The sequence below is a fragment of the Lontra canadensis genome, unplaced genomic scaffold (assembly GCF_010015895.1).
Source record: "Lontra canadensis isolate GAN:19392208 unplaced genomic scaffold, GSC_riverotter_1.0 scaffold587, whole genome shotgun sequence".
In the NCBI taxonomy this organism is placed as follows: Eukaryota; Metazoa; Chordata; class Mammalia; order Carnivora; family Mustelidae; genus Lontra; species Lontra canadensis.
This window is the reverse complement of record NW_022631574.1, coordinates 135-14565: the sequence shown is the minus strand read 5'-3', so window position 1 is coordinate 14565 and position 14431 is coordinate 135. Positions and strand designations below refer to the sequence as shown.

At 44.3% G+C, this 14431-nt stretch overlaps 1 protein-coding gene across 1 annotated transcript in view; it reads right to left on the bottom strand.

Annotated features, from left to right (window-relative positions):
* The window catches only part of LOC116863136 (putative ATP-dependent RNA helicase TDRD12), a gene marked incomplete at its 3' end in the record, with an annotated part of 38318 nt that extends 34394 nt beyond the window's left edge, over positions 1–3924 (bottom strand). The window contains exons 1-2 of the mRNA XM_032850628.1: positions 3766–3924; positions 1686–1822 (exon numbers count right to left, since the gene is read on the bottom strand). Coding sequence (XP_032706519.1) covers positions 1686–1822; positions 3766–3834 — 206 coding nt within the window. The remainder of the gene's footprint in view (positions 1–1685; positions 1823–3765) is intronic.
* Positions 3925–14431: the final 10507 nt, after the last annotated feature.

The following is a 14431-nucleotide window of genomic DNA, read 5'->3' as shown; positions in this document are numbered from 1 at the left end:
GGGTAGCTCAGTGGGTTAAGCCTCTCCCCTCAGCTCAGGTCATGATCTCAGGGTCCTGGGATCGAGCCCGGCATGGGGCTCTCTGCTCGGCGGGGAGCCTGCTTCCGCCTGCCTCTCTGCCTACTTGTGATCTCTGTCAAATAAATAAATAAAACCTTAAAAAAAAAAAAAAAGTACATGCATGGATATTCAGAGTATCTTTGGCGTTAAAACTTCATGGTATGGGGGCTGAAGTATTAGAAAAATCATGTCTAACAAAGCTTCTCAGACTAAGAAACACTAGGAAATAATGAACAAGTCTGTGAAGCCAATTCTACTTAAGATTTTTAAATTACAAATTTTAATACACAACCCCAATGAGTTTCTATAAATGAGCATATATGTTTTATTTTTTGAGATGTTTTTATAGTTAGTATTTATCAGTTCTGTACCAAAAAAGGGGCTGAGATTTGATAAGTCTGTTGCTCAGCACTTTTATTTCCATTCTTCAGGCCAATGACAGCCCGCCTGTGCATACTATTTAGACAGAAGCGGATCTGGAAACCCTGAATGGGCAGCCTCGCCACCTCGTCTCCACAGTTCAGAAAAAGGTGCCGGTCCTGACTGCCCCTCAAGCCTCCCTGCACATTACTTAATCACGGGCTTCTCTTGCCCAAAACTCCGAATACTAAAAATCTTCCCAAACAATTAAACACATTTACTTTGATAACAAGACCGGTTATAAAGATGCAGAATCACAAGCTACAAAGGCATCTACTTTTTTTCTTAAGTATCTGCGAATTCCCAATGTTTGAGAAGTCCTTCTGCCTTGAAATGCTTTACTCTTACTACAAAAATACTCTTTTGGAAGAAGGGTCCTCATGTTAATTATTAAACTGATATCCTGGGGTGCCTGAGTGGCTCAGTTGTAAAGCATCTGCCTTTGGCTCAGGTCATGATCCCAGAGTCCTGGGATCGAGCCCCACACTGGGCTCTCTGCTCCGCAGGAAGCCTGCTTCTCCCTCTCCCACTCCCCCTACTTCTGTTCCCTCTCTGTGTCTCTCTCTGTCAAATAAATAAAATCTTTAAAAAAAAAAAATAAAAAAATAAACTGATATCCTCTTACTCTGGAACAGGAAACTATGTAAAATTATCACAAACACAAAGGCTGACGTGTTGCTGGTGTTTTCTAATGAACTGTTAATGGGTGGTCCTGGAGGCAAGGAGGGCCACTTCGGAACCATTTCCCCACCTTCTGTGGCTGTGGTCATGCCCTCACTCTGCTAAGGAAGAACACCAGGACTATTTGCACAGGCGCTCTGCTCCCTCTACTTGAGGCTGCACCAGCACCCACCCCTTCTGTGGGGACCAGATGACCTTCTGCCTCCAGGTAGGGTGTTTCCTGCAGCACAGCCTCCAGGAGGATGCATTCCATCACAGGAACACGCTGGGAGGGGAGGCCAGGTGAGCACATGCTCTGCCCAGGAAGGACGGTGGAAGGAGGGCCCAGCTGCCTGGGTCCTCACTGCGACCACCAGCCCCTACACTGACTTCCTGTAGAACTGGAATCTGCAACTGTCCCCATGGGAAACTAAGAACATTCTAGTTCTCTGACCTCTATCCTCTCACTGTGAAAACAGACCTTCTCCTTCAAAACGGATATTCGTCTCCCTAAAAAGTGTAAGAAGAAATAAATACGTACGTACTTTTTAGATTTCACAGGGATGTACTTGGCAAAATCCACAAGGAAACATTCTGCCAGGTAATGGTCGGCCGAAGACACGATGGACTTAATAACAGCCCTGCACCAACACCTCAGTTCCTGACAATACACCACACAGACCTACAGAACAGAAACCTTGGTGTTAAAACCCCCCGTCGAGGGAGAGAACAAAAAGACAACCCCAAACCATCTCTGCCCACATTCTACCTTCCAGAAGAGGAAAGGCGGGGGAGGCGGCTGGGGCTGCCCATGCTGACCCCTGCCGGGCAGTAACCAGAGCACAGGGCAGCCAGGTCCTATTTCAGGCTCTCCTCCCCTAGTCATTCTGACTCCTTAAATAAGGACAGGCTTTGGAAAGTAAAACAAGGAAAATGCATTGTTTTGCCTTCTTAAGTCCGAAAACAAAGCTTATGAATGGGTGTCGAGCACGCGGCCAGACCCCTGTGAAATCCCCACCCAGGCTCACCTTGGCTCCAGGACAGGCTGTCTTCTGCACCAGCATGTGCCCAGCACCTACAACTGTGCTTGCTGTGCACGGAGCCTCCAACAACTACTCGATGAATGACTCCAGAAATCAGTGCGTGCCTGCAGCCCCACTCTAGGGAAACTGCCCCGCAGCAGTGACAGCCACCTGACCAACCCACCGTCCCACGGGGCTGCTAGGCCAGAGCAGACTCGACCGTGACCCAGACCAGCAAACCAGACACCAACCACAGGCTCAGAAAGGGCCCCGTGGGGAGAAAGCTGTGTCCAACTGGGAAGAAGCCAGCAGAGAGGAGACTGCCACGCTCGGGAACTGAACGCGGACGCCACAGAGCGGCCACTTTGCAAGGGATGGGCTCTTGGGAGCCTCCCATAATTCCAAAGTCAAATAACCGCAGAGAAATCTTGCCAAAGGGTGGAGGGTTAAAACAGATAACAGTTCAGCTGGCTTTGAACTGGTGGCGTATAGGGCTTCCACCAACCCAACAGGGGGCAATTAATGCATCAAGAACAATGAGGACAGCTGATGGAATATAATAAAAGCCTTGAGTTCAATACAGTCCTTTAAAAAATGAAGAGGACAGAAAAACCACACAGACCTCTGGACACAGAAGGCATGTGAAAGCGACCGTTGGGAAGGTTAAACAGAAGGGCTGTTCAGGCCGTGCTGGTCACAGGATGGTGCCTCATCTCCAGAAAAAGCGGACGGGCACCCCCTGGAGGCAGGACTCGGGCGTCGCCCTCCGAATCTGCTGGGCTGTGCCAACAGTGCAATCACCTCCCAGTGCCACGTAAGGTGAAGCTCAACAGCCCAGGCACTCTGAGGGGTAGAAACCCGACCTTAAGTCTATCCAAAGCTTTATCCACATAAAGTAGGGAGGGTGGAAAGTTCAGCACCATCACAGGGAGGCACTCAGGCTCTCCAAAATGTGGAGTATTTTAAAAGGACAACTGACTGGATTTCCTCACTTCAACAAGTCAATGGTATGGAAAAAAATAATGTTGTTAATGAAGATTTTTTTTGAAAGGGGAGGGGTGTTCCAATTATTTCTAATGTTTCTCATAGTTTATAAACGTTTCCCAGTAGAAAAATTCAAACTCTTCTAAAAAGTGAATGACTTGCAGAGAGAATCAGACAACGGGCCCAGGAGCCAAGGCAGCAAGAAAGGAAGAAGGGGCCGTGACGTGAGGCAAGGAAAATGAACAAGTGTGACTCGGCCACAGTCATGAGCCACAAAAGGGAGGCACTGGCCGTGGACTGAAAACTCCCGTGCCCCCTCAGCCAAGGTCCCCATACCCATGGCAGATCTAGACTACATTCAGAAGAGCCTCTGGTTCCCTGCCCTAGGAGAATGGCCCGATGCCTGAATTTGGATGACATTCTATCTCCTACTGCCCCACTAGAATCTTCTACAACCTCTGCTTTCCAAAACCAGCCCGAATCTTGTGCAGCCAAAAGAACCTAACACAAGGCAGTGATTATGAGCAATTAAAACACCCTAAAAGCTTTTGCCACCAAAATGTGTACATTTTAAGCAGTATTTCAAGACACAGTGCTTAAAACACATGTAGATACATACCTGCCCTTCTTCCAACATTAATGGTTTTATTTCTATATCTTGACACATGTTATTATAGAAGTCATTCATGGCACTATTTAGTTTTTGATAATCAACTTCATGATCTAAAAAAGGACTACATCCTTTTATAATAACCCAGAAGCATCCTGGATCTTCAATCTGTAAAAATTTTAAAAGACAAACAAAACAATGCCTGGTTTAAAAAACAGAACCATAAAATAATGAACCTTAGAGGCATGATAACTGTTAATAATTTAAGTGGTCTAACAAATTCCAGGTGAGCTCTAGATGAGTACCTGTCTTTTACAGTCAGACCAAAGGTAAAAGATAAAAAAAAGACTGTCAATATAGATCAAATCATCACACTGTACACCTTAAACTCATACAATTTTATTATATTTATATTATATATTATATTTCAACTCAGCCGGATAACAGGTAAAAGATGCAAAGTTAAAAAAAATATAACCAATAACCAGTAATTTTTTAAATTATGTGCTGTGACTCAAAAAAGCAGAGATAAATGTCCTGCATCTCCTGTGTTTTTTTTATTTTATTTTTTTAAAGACTTTCTTTATTTGAGAGAGAGAGCTCATGAGGGCAGAAGGAGAGGGAGAAGCAGCCTCCCTGCTGAGCAGGGAGCCTGGTAGGGGACTTGATCCCAGGATCCTGAGATCATGACACAACACAAGCCAAAGGCAGATGCTTAAACGACTGTACCCCTAGGCACCCCATCTCCTATATTTTTAAAATATTCATGATAAAATACAAAAGCAAGGTTTCATGTTTGCAATATGCTGTGTCTTTGTAAGAAGGAGAGGTAAATATGAATACATGTATATTCTGTTCATAAAATAAAAAAATAAATGATGGCAGAAAAACCAAAACAAATACAAGTTATGACCTACAGGAAGCCAAGAATAGAAGAGATGGGGATGAAAGTCAGACTTCTCTGAATGTATCTCGATATAGATCAGTGTCATTAGAAACCAAGATTTTCATCGTTAGAAGGTACAGATGTAAAATAAAAAGTTAAATTTGACTTGAAGATATCAATAAGAACTCAAGACATTCCAAAGGTATTTATTTCCTAACTCTGCTTACTGAAAGGGCCTAAAAGCAATGACATCTTAAGACTTCCAGTCCTGGGCGCCTGGGTGGCTCAATGGGTTAAAGCCTCTGCCTTCAGCTCAGGTCATGATCTCAGGGTCCTGGGATCGAGTCCCGCATTGGGCTTTCTGCTCGGCGGGGAGCCTGCTTCCCCCCCTCTCTCTGCCTATTTGTGATCTCTCTCTGTCAAATAAATAAATAAAATCTTAAAAAAAAAAAAAAAGAACAGAACAATTCAAGAAAACTTGTCTTAAAAAAAGAAGACTTCCGGTCCTAGGTACCAAGTGGCAGGGGAACAGATGTTCACGTTAATATTCTATTTTTCTGGGACGCCTGGGTGGCTCAGTTGGTTAAGCGGCTGCCTTCGGCTCAGGTCATGATCCCGGCGTCCTGGGATCGAGTCCCACATCGGGCTCCTTGCTCGGCAGGGAGCCTGCTTCTCCCTCTGCCTCTGCCTGCCTCTCTGTCTGCCTGTGCTCACTCGCTCTCTCTCCCTCTGTCTCTGACAAATAAATAAATAAAATCTTTAAAAAAAAAAAATATTCTATTTTTCTAAATAGCTGAATACTTTTAGAATAGTTGGGGGAAGAAAGAACAGTGGGCCACTCTCATTCCAGGTCATGGCAGAGTGGTTTACATGGACTAACCCACTTGCAAGTAACAATGATCAGCCCAGGAAAAAATACAAAATAATAAACAGGCGCTGAAGAGAACAGAAACCACAGGGACTGAATGCTTTGCCAAGAGGATCGGCCTTGGGGGAGATCCACATTTCCTCTCAGCTTTTCCAGTCCAGGAGGAAGGGCTGCAACTCAGGCAGAAAGCCACTGTGTGTGCGGCTTGAGGAACCAGAGAAGGGAGTTTGGGGGCTACAAAAGCAGCTGTACGTTGAGGGGAGAAATTCTGAAAGAGCCCCAAGGGGGAGAGCCAAGTCCTCAGCGAGCCTGCACGGCACAGTGAGCCCCACAGTCCAGGGGAGAGCGACCCTGAGAAGGTGGACAGAAACACCACAGTTTTGGCTGCTGCCCCTGAGAACGGCAAACTCGTAGCATGTCACCTCCCCAAACCTCTGCACAGAGAGGCCCTTCCCGGGGATGACACTCACCCCCCCTAAAATGCCTGCCTGGGGAAGCCCAAGGCCACCAGGAGAAGCCACCCTCTGTTCTAGGCGGCTTTGGACAGAGACCCTTGACCTTCCTGTGAGCATTTCCTCAGAAGGGCTGACAGGTGCCAACCCTCCCCATCCCTTTGAGATGTGGCTGTACATCCTGCTACTCAGGAGAACCTGTGGGGGGCTGGAGGCCGTGGTGGCCACCTGGGACTTCCTTCCTCGGAGGGCAAAGCACTGACCGGCCCCTGATCCCAAGTATCCCTGGAGCCCCTCCCCTCCTCTTCCTCGGTCTTCCCTCAAAATTCTCGCCCCCCTCTCGCCTTCCCCAGCTCCTGCCACCACTGCCGGCAGCTAATGCTCTGACCAATGTCTGCCTTTGTCTGTCTTTGGTAGCCATCACTGGGAACCATCTGCAGCGGGAGTCCGGCCAAATTCACGAGGCTCAGTAGGCACCGTGGCCTCTCCCGGGAAACCGCTGACAGCCACGCCTGTGAAGTCCAGACCGCACTGCTGGACAAACACAGTGTGTTCCGGCAAAAGCAGACGGGGCCTGAGGAGTGTAACCCAAGCTCCCGGACGGTACCGCGAGCGACCGAAGCGCAGGTCAGCCGGCACTCTTCACCGTAACTGCAGTACCCCGCGTGCACATACTGGCCACGTAAGGAGATGGAAACGTGACGCGTGGCCAAGGACAAAGGCAGTCGGCAGACGTGGACCCAAGACCGCCCAGAAGTTGACGTGAACAGGCAAGGCCGTCAAAGCAGCTGCTAGAAATAGGCTGAATAACTTAAGGACAAGATGGTTGTAGTGAGTTTCTGTGTTTCCTAAAGAGGAGAATCTCATGGAAAAAATGGAAATTATATAAAAAAAAAAAAAACAAAAACCTAGGGGAAAGGTAATTCCAAAAAAGTAAAACATACCAAAAAAAAAAAAAAAAAAGTTAGTAGTGGTGTGCTCACTACTACTATTTGACATCATACTGGAGGCCCTACTTAGTATAATGAAGTAAGAAAAAGGTTGTTAGCAAGCCTGGAAATGAAGAAAGAAAACGGTCTCTATTTGCAAACAATATCTCCATAGAAAATCCTAAGGAATCTACAAAAAAGGGTAGAAGGTCATATAATACATTCAACTGTACATCTATAGTCCAGCAATTAAAACTGGAAATTTAAATTAAAAAACAGCACCATTTTCAACAGCACCAAAAAACAGGATTACTCAGGAATGAGCCCAACAAAATATGTGTTGAAAGGTACAAAAACTAATCAAACAGACCAAGGAAGGCCTCTTTAATGCCAGTATACTGTGTTCATGGACTAAGATGTTGATTTTTCCCACAAGGATCCATAAATACAACTCAGTTCCAACAAGAATTGAGAAATCAACAAACTCACTAGGAAATTCTTTTATTTTATTTTATTTATTTATTTGACAGAGAGAGATCACAAAGCAGGCAGAGAGGCAGGCAGAGAGAGAGGAGGAAGCAGGCTCCCTGCTGAGCAGAGAGCCCGATGCGGGGCTCGATCCCAGGACCCTGAGATCATGACCCGAGCCAAAGGCAGCGGCTTAACCCACTGAGCCACCCAGGCGCCCCTCACTAGGAAATTCTTACTGGAAAGGCAAAGGAACTAGAATGGCCCAAATACTTCTGAAAAAGACAACACAGTTGGAAGACTCACACCACCTGATTTCAAGATTTATTAAAAAGCTGTAGTAATCATGGGGCACCTTCAGCTCAGGTCATGGTACCAGGGTCCTAAGATCCAGCCCCGCGTTGGGCTCTCTGCTCAGCAGGGAGCCTGCTTCCTCCTCTCTCTCTGCCTGCCTCTCTGCCTACTCATGATCTCTGTCTGTCAAATAAATAAATAAAATCTTAAAAAAAAACAAAAACAAAAACAAAAAAGTACAGGGGCTCCTGGAGACATAAGCTAACAGCACAGAAACAAAGCCACGTGTATATGGTCAACTGAGTCTTGATAAAGGCACAAGAGCAGTTCAGCAGAGAAAGGGTAGTTTTATAAACCACAGTTAATTTATTAACACTTTTTTAAATTTTTTTTTAAGATTTTATTTATTTATTTGTCAGAGAGAGAGAGAGAGAGAGAGAGACACAGTGCGAGCGAGCACAGGCAGTCAGAGCGGCAGGCAGAGGCAAAGGGAGAGGCAGGCTTCCTGCCAAGCTAGGAGCCTGATGTGGGACTCGATCCCAGGACACTGGGATCATGACCTGAGCCAAAGGCAGCTGCTTAACCAACTAAGCCACCCAGGTGTCCAGAGAAAGGGTAGTTTTTTAACAAATGATGCAGAAACAATTAACTATCTGAATCCACAAAAATTAAATTGGATCCATTTTTCATTCCAGATACAAAAATTAAATCCGATGGGTCTTATAGATAAATGTAAAATATAAAACTATAAAACTTCTAAAAGAATACATGGGGGAGGGGCGCCTGGGTGGCTCAGTGGGTTGAGGCCTCTGCGTTCGGCTCAGGTCACGATCCCAGGTCATGGGATCAAGCCCCATCGGGCTCTCTGCTCAGCGGGGAGCCTGCTTTCCCCCACCCCCTCTCTGCCTGCCTCTCTGCCTATTTGTGATGTCTCTCTCTCTGTCAAATAGATAAATAAAATCTTTAAAAAAAAAAAAAAACACATGGGGGAAATCCTTGTCATGACGGGTTGGACAAAGATTTTTGATGTAACACCAAAAGTTTAATTTGTACAAGCAAAAATTGATAAGTTGGACCTAATCCAAATTTTAAAATTTGCCTGTTGAAAGACACTGTTAAGAGAAAGAAAAGACATAAACCGGGAGAAAATATTTGCAATCACATCCAACTTCAAAGAACTTCATCCACAATATAAAGGTTAAAAACTCAGTAAGAAAATGACCAAGTAGAGAAATGGACAGATCCGAACGGACACTTGTCCCAAAGGGATGGAAGATGGCAAGCAAACCCACGGAAAGATGATTAGCATGTCACCGATCATTAGAAAATGCACATTAGGGGGTGCCTGGGTGGCTCAATGGGTTAAGCCTCTGCCTTCAGCTCAGGTCATGATCCCAGGACCCTGGGATCGAGCCCCACATTGGGCTCTCTGCTCCGCGGGGAGCCTGCTTCCTCCCCTCTCTCTGTCTGCCTCTCTGCCTACTTGTGATCTCTGTCAAATAAATAAATAAAATCTTAAAAAAAAAATGCACATTAAAACCACAAGATACCACTACACACTAAACACTACCAGAACAGCGAAAATCTATAAAACTGACCCTATCACATATCACATGCTGGTGAGGATGCAAAACAACTAGACAATTTTTTTTAAGATTTTATTTTTGGGGCGCCTGGGTGGCTCAGTGGGTTAAAGCCTCTGCCTTCGGCTCAGGTCATGATCCCAGGGTCCTGGGATCGAGCCCCGCATCGGGCTCTCTGCTCAGTGGGGAGCCTGCTTCTCCCTCTCTCTCTGCCTGCCTCTCGGCCTACTTGTGATCTCTGTCAAATAAATAAATAAAAAATCTTAAAAAAAAAAAAAAAGATTTTATTTTTAAGTAATTCCTACACTTCACTTTTTAAGCACTTTCTACACATCAAACTCACAACCCCAAGGTCAAGAATCCCAATTCCAGGTGCCCTGCAGATAGAACTCTTACACATTGCCAATGGGAACCCATAATGGTATGGTCACCATGGAAGATTTTCTCACAAAGTTAAACAGGTAATCCAAGCCTAGTTATGTATCCATGAAATGGAACTTGGGTTCACACAAAAACCTGTCTGTAAAAGTTAGAGTGGCTTTATTTATAATCGCCCCAAACTGGAAACCACTCAAAAGGCCTCCAGCTGGTGACTGTACAAACTTGCATGTTCTTTCAGTGGAGGACTGCTCAGCAGTGAAAAGGAAGCCGTCAAGACTCACACAACCACCTAGGCAGGTCTCAAATGCACCCACTAAGAGAAGCCTGACGGGGAGGCTAGCCCCACGGCATGATCGGAATGACCATGTGCCCGCCCACACTTCCAATCTTACAACATCCTGGAAAAGACAAAGCTAACAGGGAAGATCCAGGGGATCTGGACTGGGACAAAGAAAGGACTACAAAGGAGTGAAAGGTAATGGAGGGGTGAGGGAACTGCTCTCTACTTTGATTGTGGTGGTGGTAACAGGACTGTATGATTTTTCAAAATGTCACAGAATTCTACATGAAAAATGATGAAGGTTACCATATATCAATCGTACCCCAATTTAAAAAATAGTTTATGGGGACATCTGGGTGGCTCAGTGGGTTAAGCGTCTACCTTCAGTTCAGGTCATGATCTCAGGGTCCTGAGATTGAGCCCCAGCATCAGGCTCTCTGCTCAGCAGGGAGCCTGCTTCCCTCTCTCTCTCTGCCTGCCTCTCTGCCTACTTGTGATCGCTGTCAAATAAATAAATAAAATCATTTTAAAAAATAAAAAATAGTTTATGCGTTTAAAAAAAAAAGCAGCAGGCCTGGGTGGCTCAGTCAGTTAAGCGTCTCACTCCTGGTTTTTGGCTCAGGTCAAGATCTCAATCTGTGAGATGGAGCCCCACCTCCAAGGCCTCTGAGCTCAGCAGGGAGCCTGCTTGAGCTTCTCAAACTCTGTCCCTTTTCCCACCTGCATTCACACACACCACTCCCTAAAGTAAGTTAAATCTTAAACAAACAAAAAAAATATATATGGGGGCACCTGGGTGGCTCAGTGGGTTAAGCCTCTGCCTTCAGCTCAGGTCATGATCTCAGGGTCCTGGGATCGAGCCCCACGTCGGGCTCTCTGCTCTGCAGGGAGCCTGCTTCCTCCTCTCTCTCTCTCTGCTTGCCTCTGCCTACTTGTGATTTCAGTCAAAAAAATAAATAAAATCTTAAAAAAAAAAAAATACGTGCAGCAAACACGGCAAAATGTTAAAATATTTGACAAAGCTGGGGCGCCTGGGTGGCTCAGTGGGTTAAGTCGCTGCCTTCGGCTCAGGTCATGATCTCAGAGTCCTGGGATCGAGCCCCGCATCGGGCTCTCTGCTCAGCGGGGAGCCTGCTTCCTCCTCTCTCTCTGCCTGCCTCTCTGCCTGCTTGTAATCTCTCTGTCAAATAAATAAATAAAATCTTTAAAAAAAAAAAAAATATTTGACAAAGCTACTTACCTTGGTGGATTTCCAGGTGTTTATATTTTTTATATTTTTTTGTATGTCCAGCATATTTTCTAATAAAAAGTTAGACTTTTAACTATGTTTAATCACAGGAATGATTTTAAAAGCTTCTTGTCCTCTGATGTGATATTGCCCATGCAGTATTTTTACTAAAAATGCCTAACCTAAACATAATTATGAAAAAACAAACAAATCTGAACCGAGTGATATTTTGCAAAGCAACTGCCCTTGTTCTTCATAAATTTCAATGACATCAAAGACACAAAAAAGCCAGGGAACTGACCTAAATTAAAGGAGACGAAGAGGTCATGATAACTAAATGCAATGTACAATTTTTGATTGGATCCTGGAGCACAGAAAACAAGTTTGAGAAGACATTATTGAGACAAATGGAGAAATCTGAACACAGACTATGTATTATGGTACTGGATCAATGTTAAATTTCTCAAGTGCGATAATTATATCATGATGATGTAAGAGAAAGTCTTGGTTCTTAGGAAATACATGTGTAAGGATTTAGAGTTCTAAACTCATTCTCAAATGGGTCAGCAAAAAGTAATTTCCTATATATCTAGCAAGTAATTTCCTATATATCTATTTATAAAGAAATATGCAAATCAACAAAATAATAATTAGGGTATAGAGCATTCGGTTATTCTCAATATGGTTTTTGTGACTTGTTTTTATATCTGAAAATCTTCAAAATATAAAGTTGGAAAGATGCTTAAAAAAAATTTTAAGGCATCATAGATCCTTTGAAGTTACCAAAAAAATATATATATATATATGTATATATATTTAAAATTTGCCTCTAAAACCTCAAAACGGTAGGCCAGGTTCGGTTTTACCAATTAGGAGAATACGAGCTTTACTGGGAGGGGATGGATGCCCTAGGATGGGGAGCCTCCCACCTCTGACACTGGCTGCTTCCAGCCAAGCCTATAAACCAATACTGGCCAGTGTAATGACCCTTACACATTTTTCCTCCTGCATGTCTGTTGTATTTCCATTAGAAAAATATCGGGGCGCCTGGGTGGCTCAGTGGTTTAAAGCCTCTGCCTTCGGCTCAGGTCATGATCTCAGGGTCCTGGGATCGAGCCCCACATCGGGCTCTCTGCTCAGCCGGGAGCCTGCTTCCCTCTCTCTCTCTGCCGGCCTCTCTGCCTACTTGTGATCTCTGTCAAATAAATAAAATCTTAAAAAGAAAAAGAAAAAGAAAAATATCACCTATATAAAATTTTGGTCCACTTTCTTCTCCTTTACCCCTGCCATTCAAACTTGAATACTTAAATTTTATTCAAATAAATGCAGAATCATTTATCTGGCAAGAGAACTAAATATTTCATGTCATTACTAGGATTTAATCGAATTAGGTGTACTCTTTATTATTTCTCAGGCATGATTAACCCATCTTTTGTTAGTTCCTTCATTATTTGTTATTTCCCTTTACGTCTTTACTTCCCTGAGTAATAATGTCTTGAGTGTCATTTTCCACATTCGGTAGTATGTATGTGTCCAAGTGTAATTTATAACATCATCTAATCTTTAATTTCTGTTCAAGTTCCCTTAGTGTGTGGTATTTCCATAATAACTCCAGATATCTTAGTCAAACTTAACCTCTCCAACATCAATTGTAAAAATTAAGATGTTAATTTTAAAATGCTGTGACAGGGGCGCTTGGGTGGCTCAGTCACTTAAGCGTCTGCCTTCGGCTCAGGTCATGATCCCGGGATCCTGGGGTGGAGCCCCACATCGGCTCCCTGCTCAGTGGGGAGCCTGCTTCTCCCTCTCTTTCTGCCTGCCACTCCCCCTGCTTGTGTGCTCTCTGTCAAATAAATAAAATCTTAAAATAAATAGCTGTGACAATTCCAAACGAAACAGGAAGACCTAACCCACTGAAAGTCATGCTGATGCGAGAGGTCCCTGGATCTTTCATCTCAACACAGCCTCCTCTGGGCAGGAAAACCACTCTTGAAATACTGTTTGTGGATCCCATGGACAGCACTGAAATCGTTCATGTGAGCCAGGAAACAGCTACTTTACCCCATTAGGGACGTCACAGACTGCAGCTTTCAGAATGTCACCCGTGTCACCAGTTGTCTGCTTAGCCCCTACCACTCCTCCTGGCACAAGCTGTCCACTTGAAGGGTCCACGCCCCACTACCCAGAAATGTCAACAGTCCTTCAGGAACACAGCGTGACTCTATGACCAATGGCCCTGGGGCTTTTCTAGTGCCAGTCACTTCAACAAAGATGCCATGGCTAATTCTTCTCTCCTGTAGCCCTGCTGCGGGAACAAGCCCATCTACGCGACTCCCACTAGGTCTCACCATACTCTGCCTGACTCATTCCGACATAATGGCATGTTGCCTGGGCTGCTTTCTTAAGACATTATTTTCAATCAACACCTTTTTCTTCATTAGACTCATCTTAACAGGCTTGTGATGCTACTTCTGTTATTTCTAAAATCTATTACAACAAATATTAACTGGACATTTAAACAACAATTTTTAATAATAATTTTGTGGTAAAATACCCATAAAATTTACCATCGTCACCATGTTCAGTGGCATTAACCACATCACCACCATCCATTTCCAGAACTCCTTTCAGCTTGCAAAACTGAAACCCTTCACCCTTTATGTAATAATCCCCCACCCCCAGTCTCCCCTCAGCCCCTGAGCAAACCCCCTTCTACTTTCTGTCTCTGAATGTAAGTATTCCAGGAACCTCACAGAAGTAGAATCATACAGTATTTGTCCTTTTGTATCTGGCTTATTTCACTTAACAAGTGATGGTTCATCCATATTACAACATGTATCAGAATTTTCTTTGTTATTAAGGCTGAGTAGTATTCCATTGTATGTATAGACCACACTTTGCTTCTCCATTCATCTCCTGATGGGCACTTGAGGGAAAAATTTTCATCCATGTAAAAGCTAAATTAACCTGGAGAACTACAACCGCAACCTGTACCACACTTAGGGAACTACTCCTGTATGTATAAAAACTTTGCTGACGGCCAGTAGATTAAGAATTGAAGTGTGACAGAGCAGAGCTGACAGGGTAAAGAAAAAGATCCAAGACAGGGGTTGTTTCCCAAGTTTGAGACAGTGAAAATCCAACAACTCCTGCCCCAAAATTCTGTCCCGGTGCAACCCTAGTAGAGTCCTGTCTTCCTACAGGCGAAACGGGAGATGCCTGTTTAGAACTGGTGATGGAGAGGGGCTTGCCAGTTGGATATGAAAAACCTAAAAGTCTTGGAGCAAATCTTCTGTAAGAATCAGA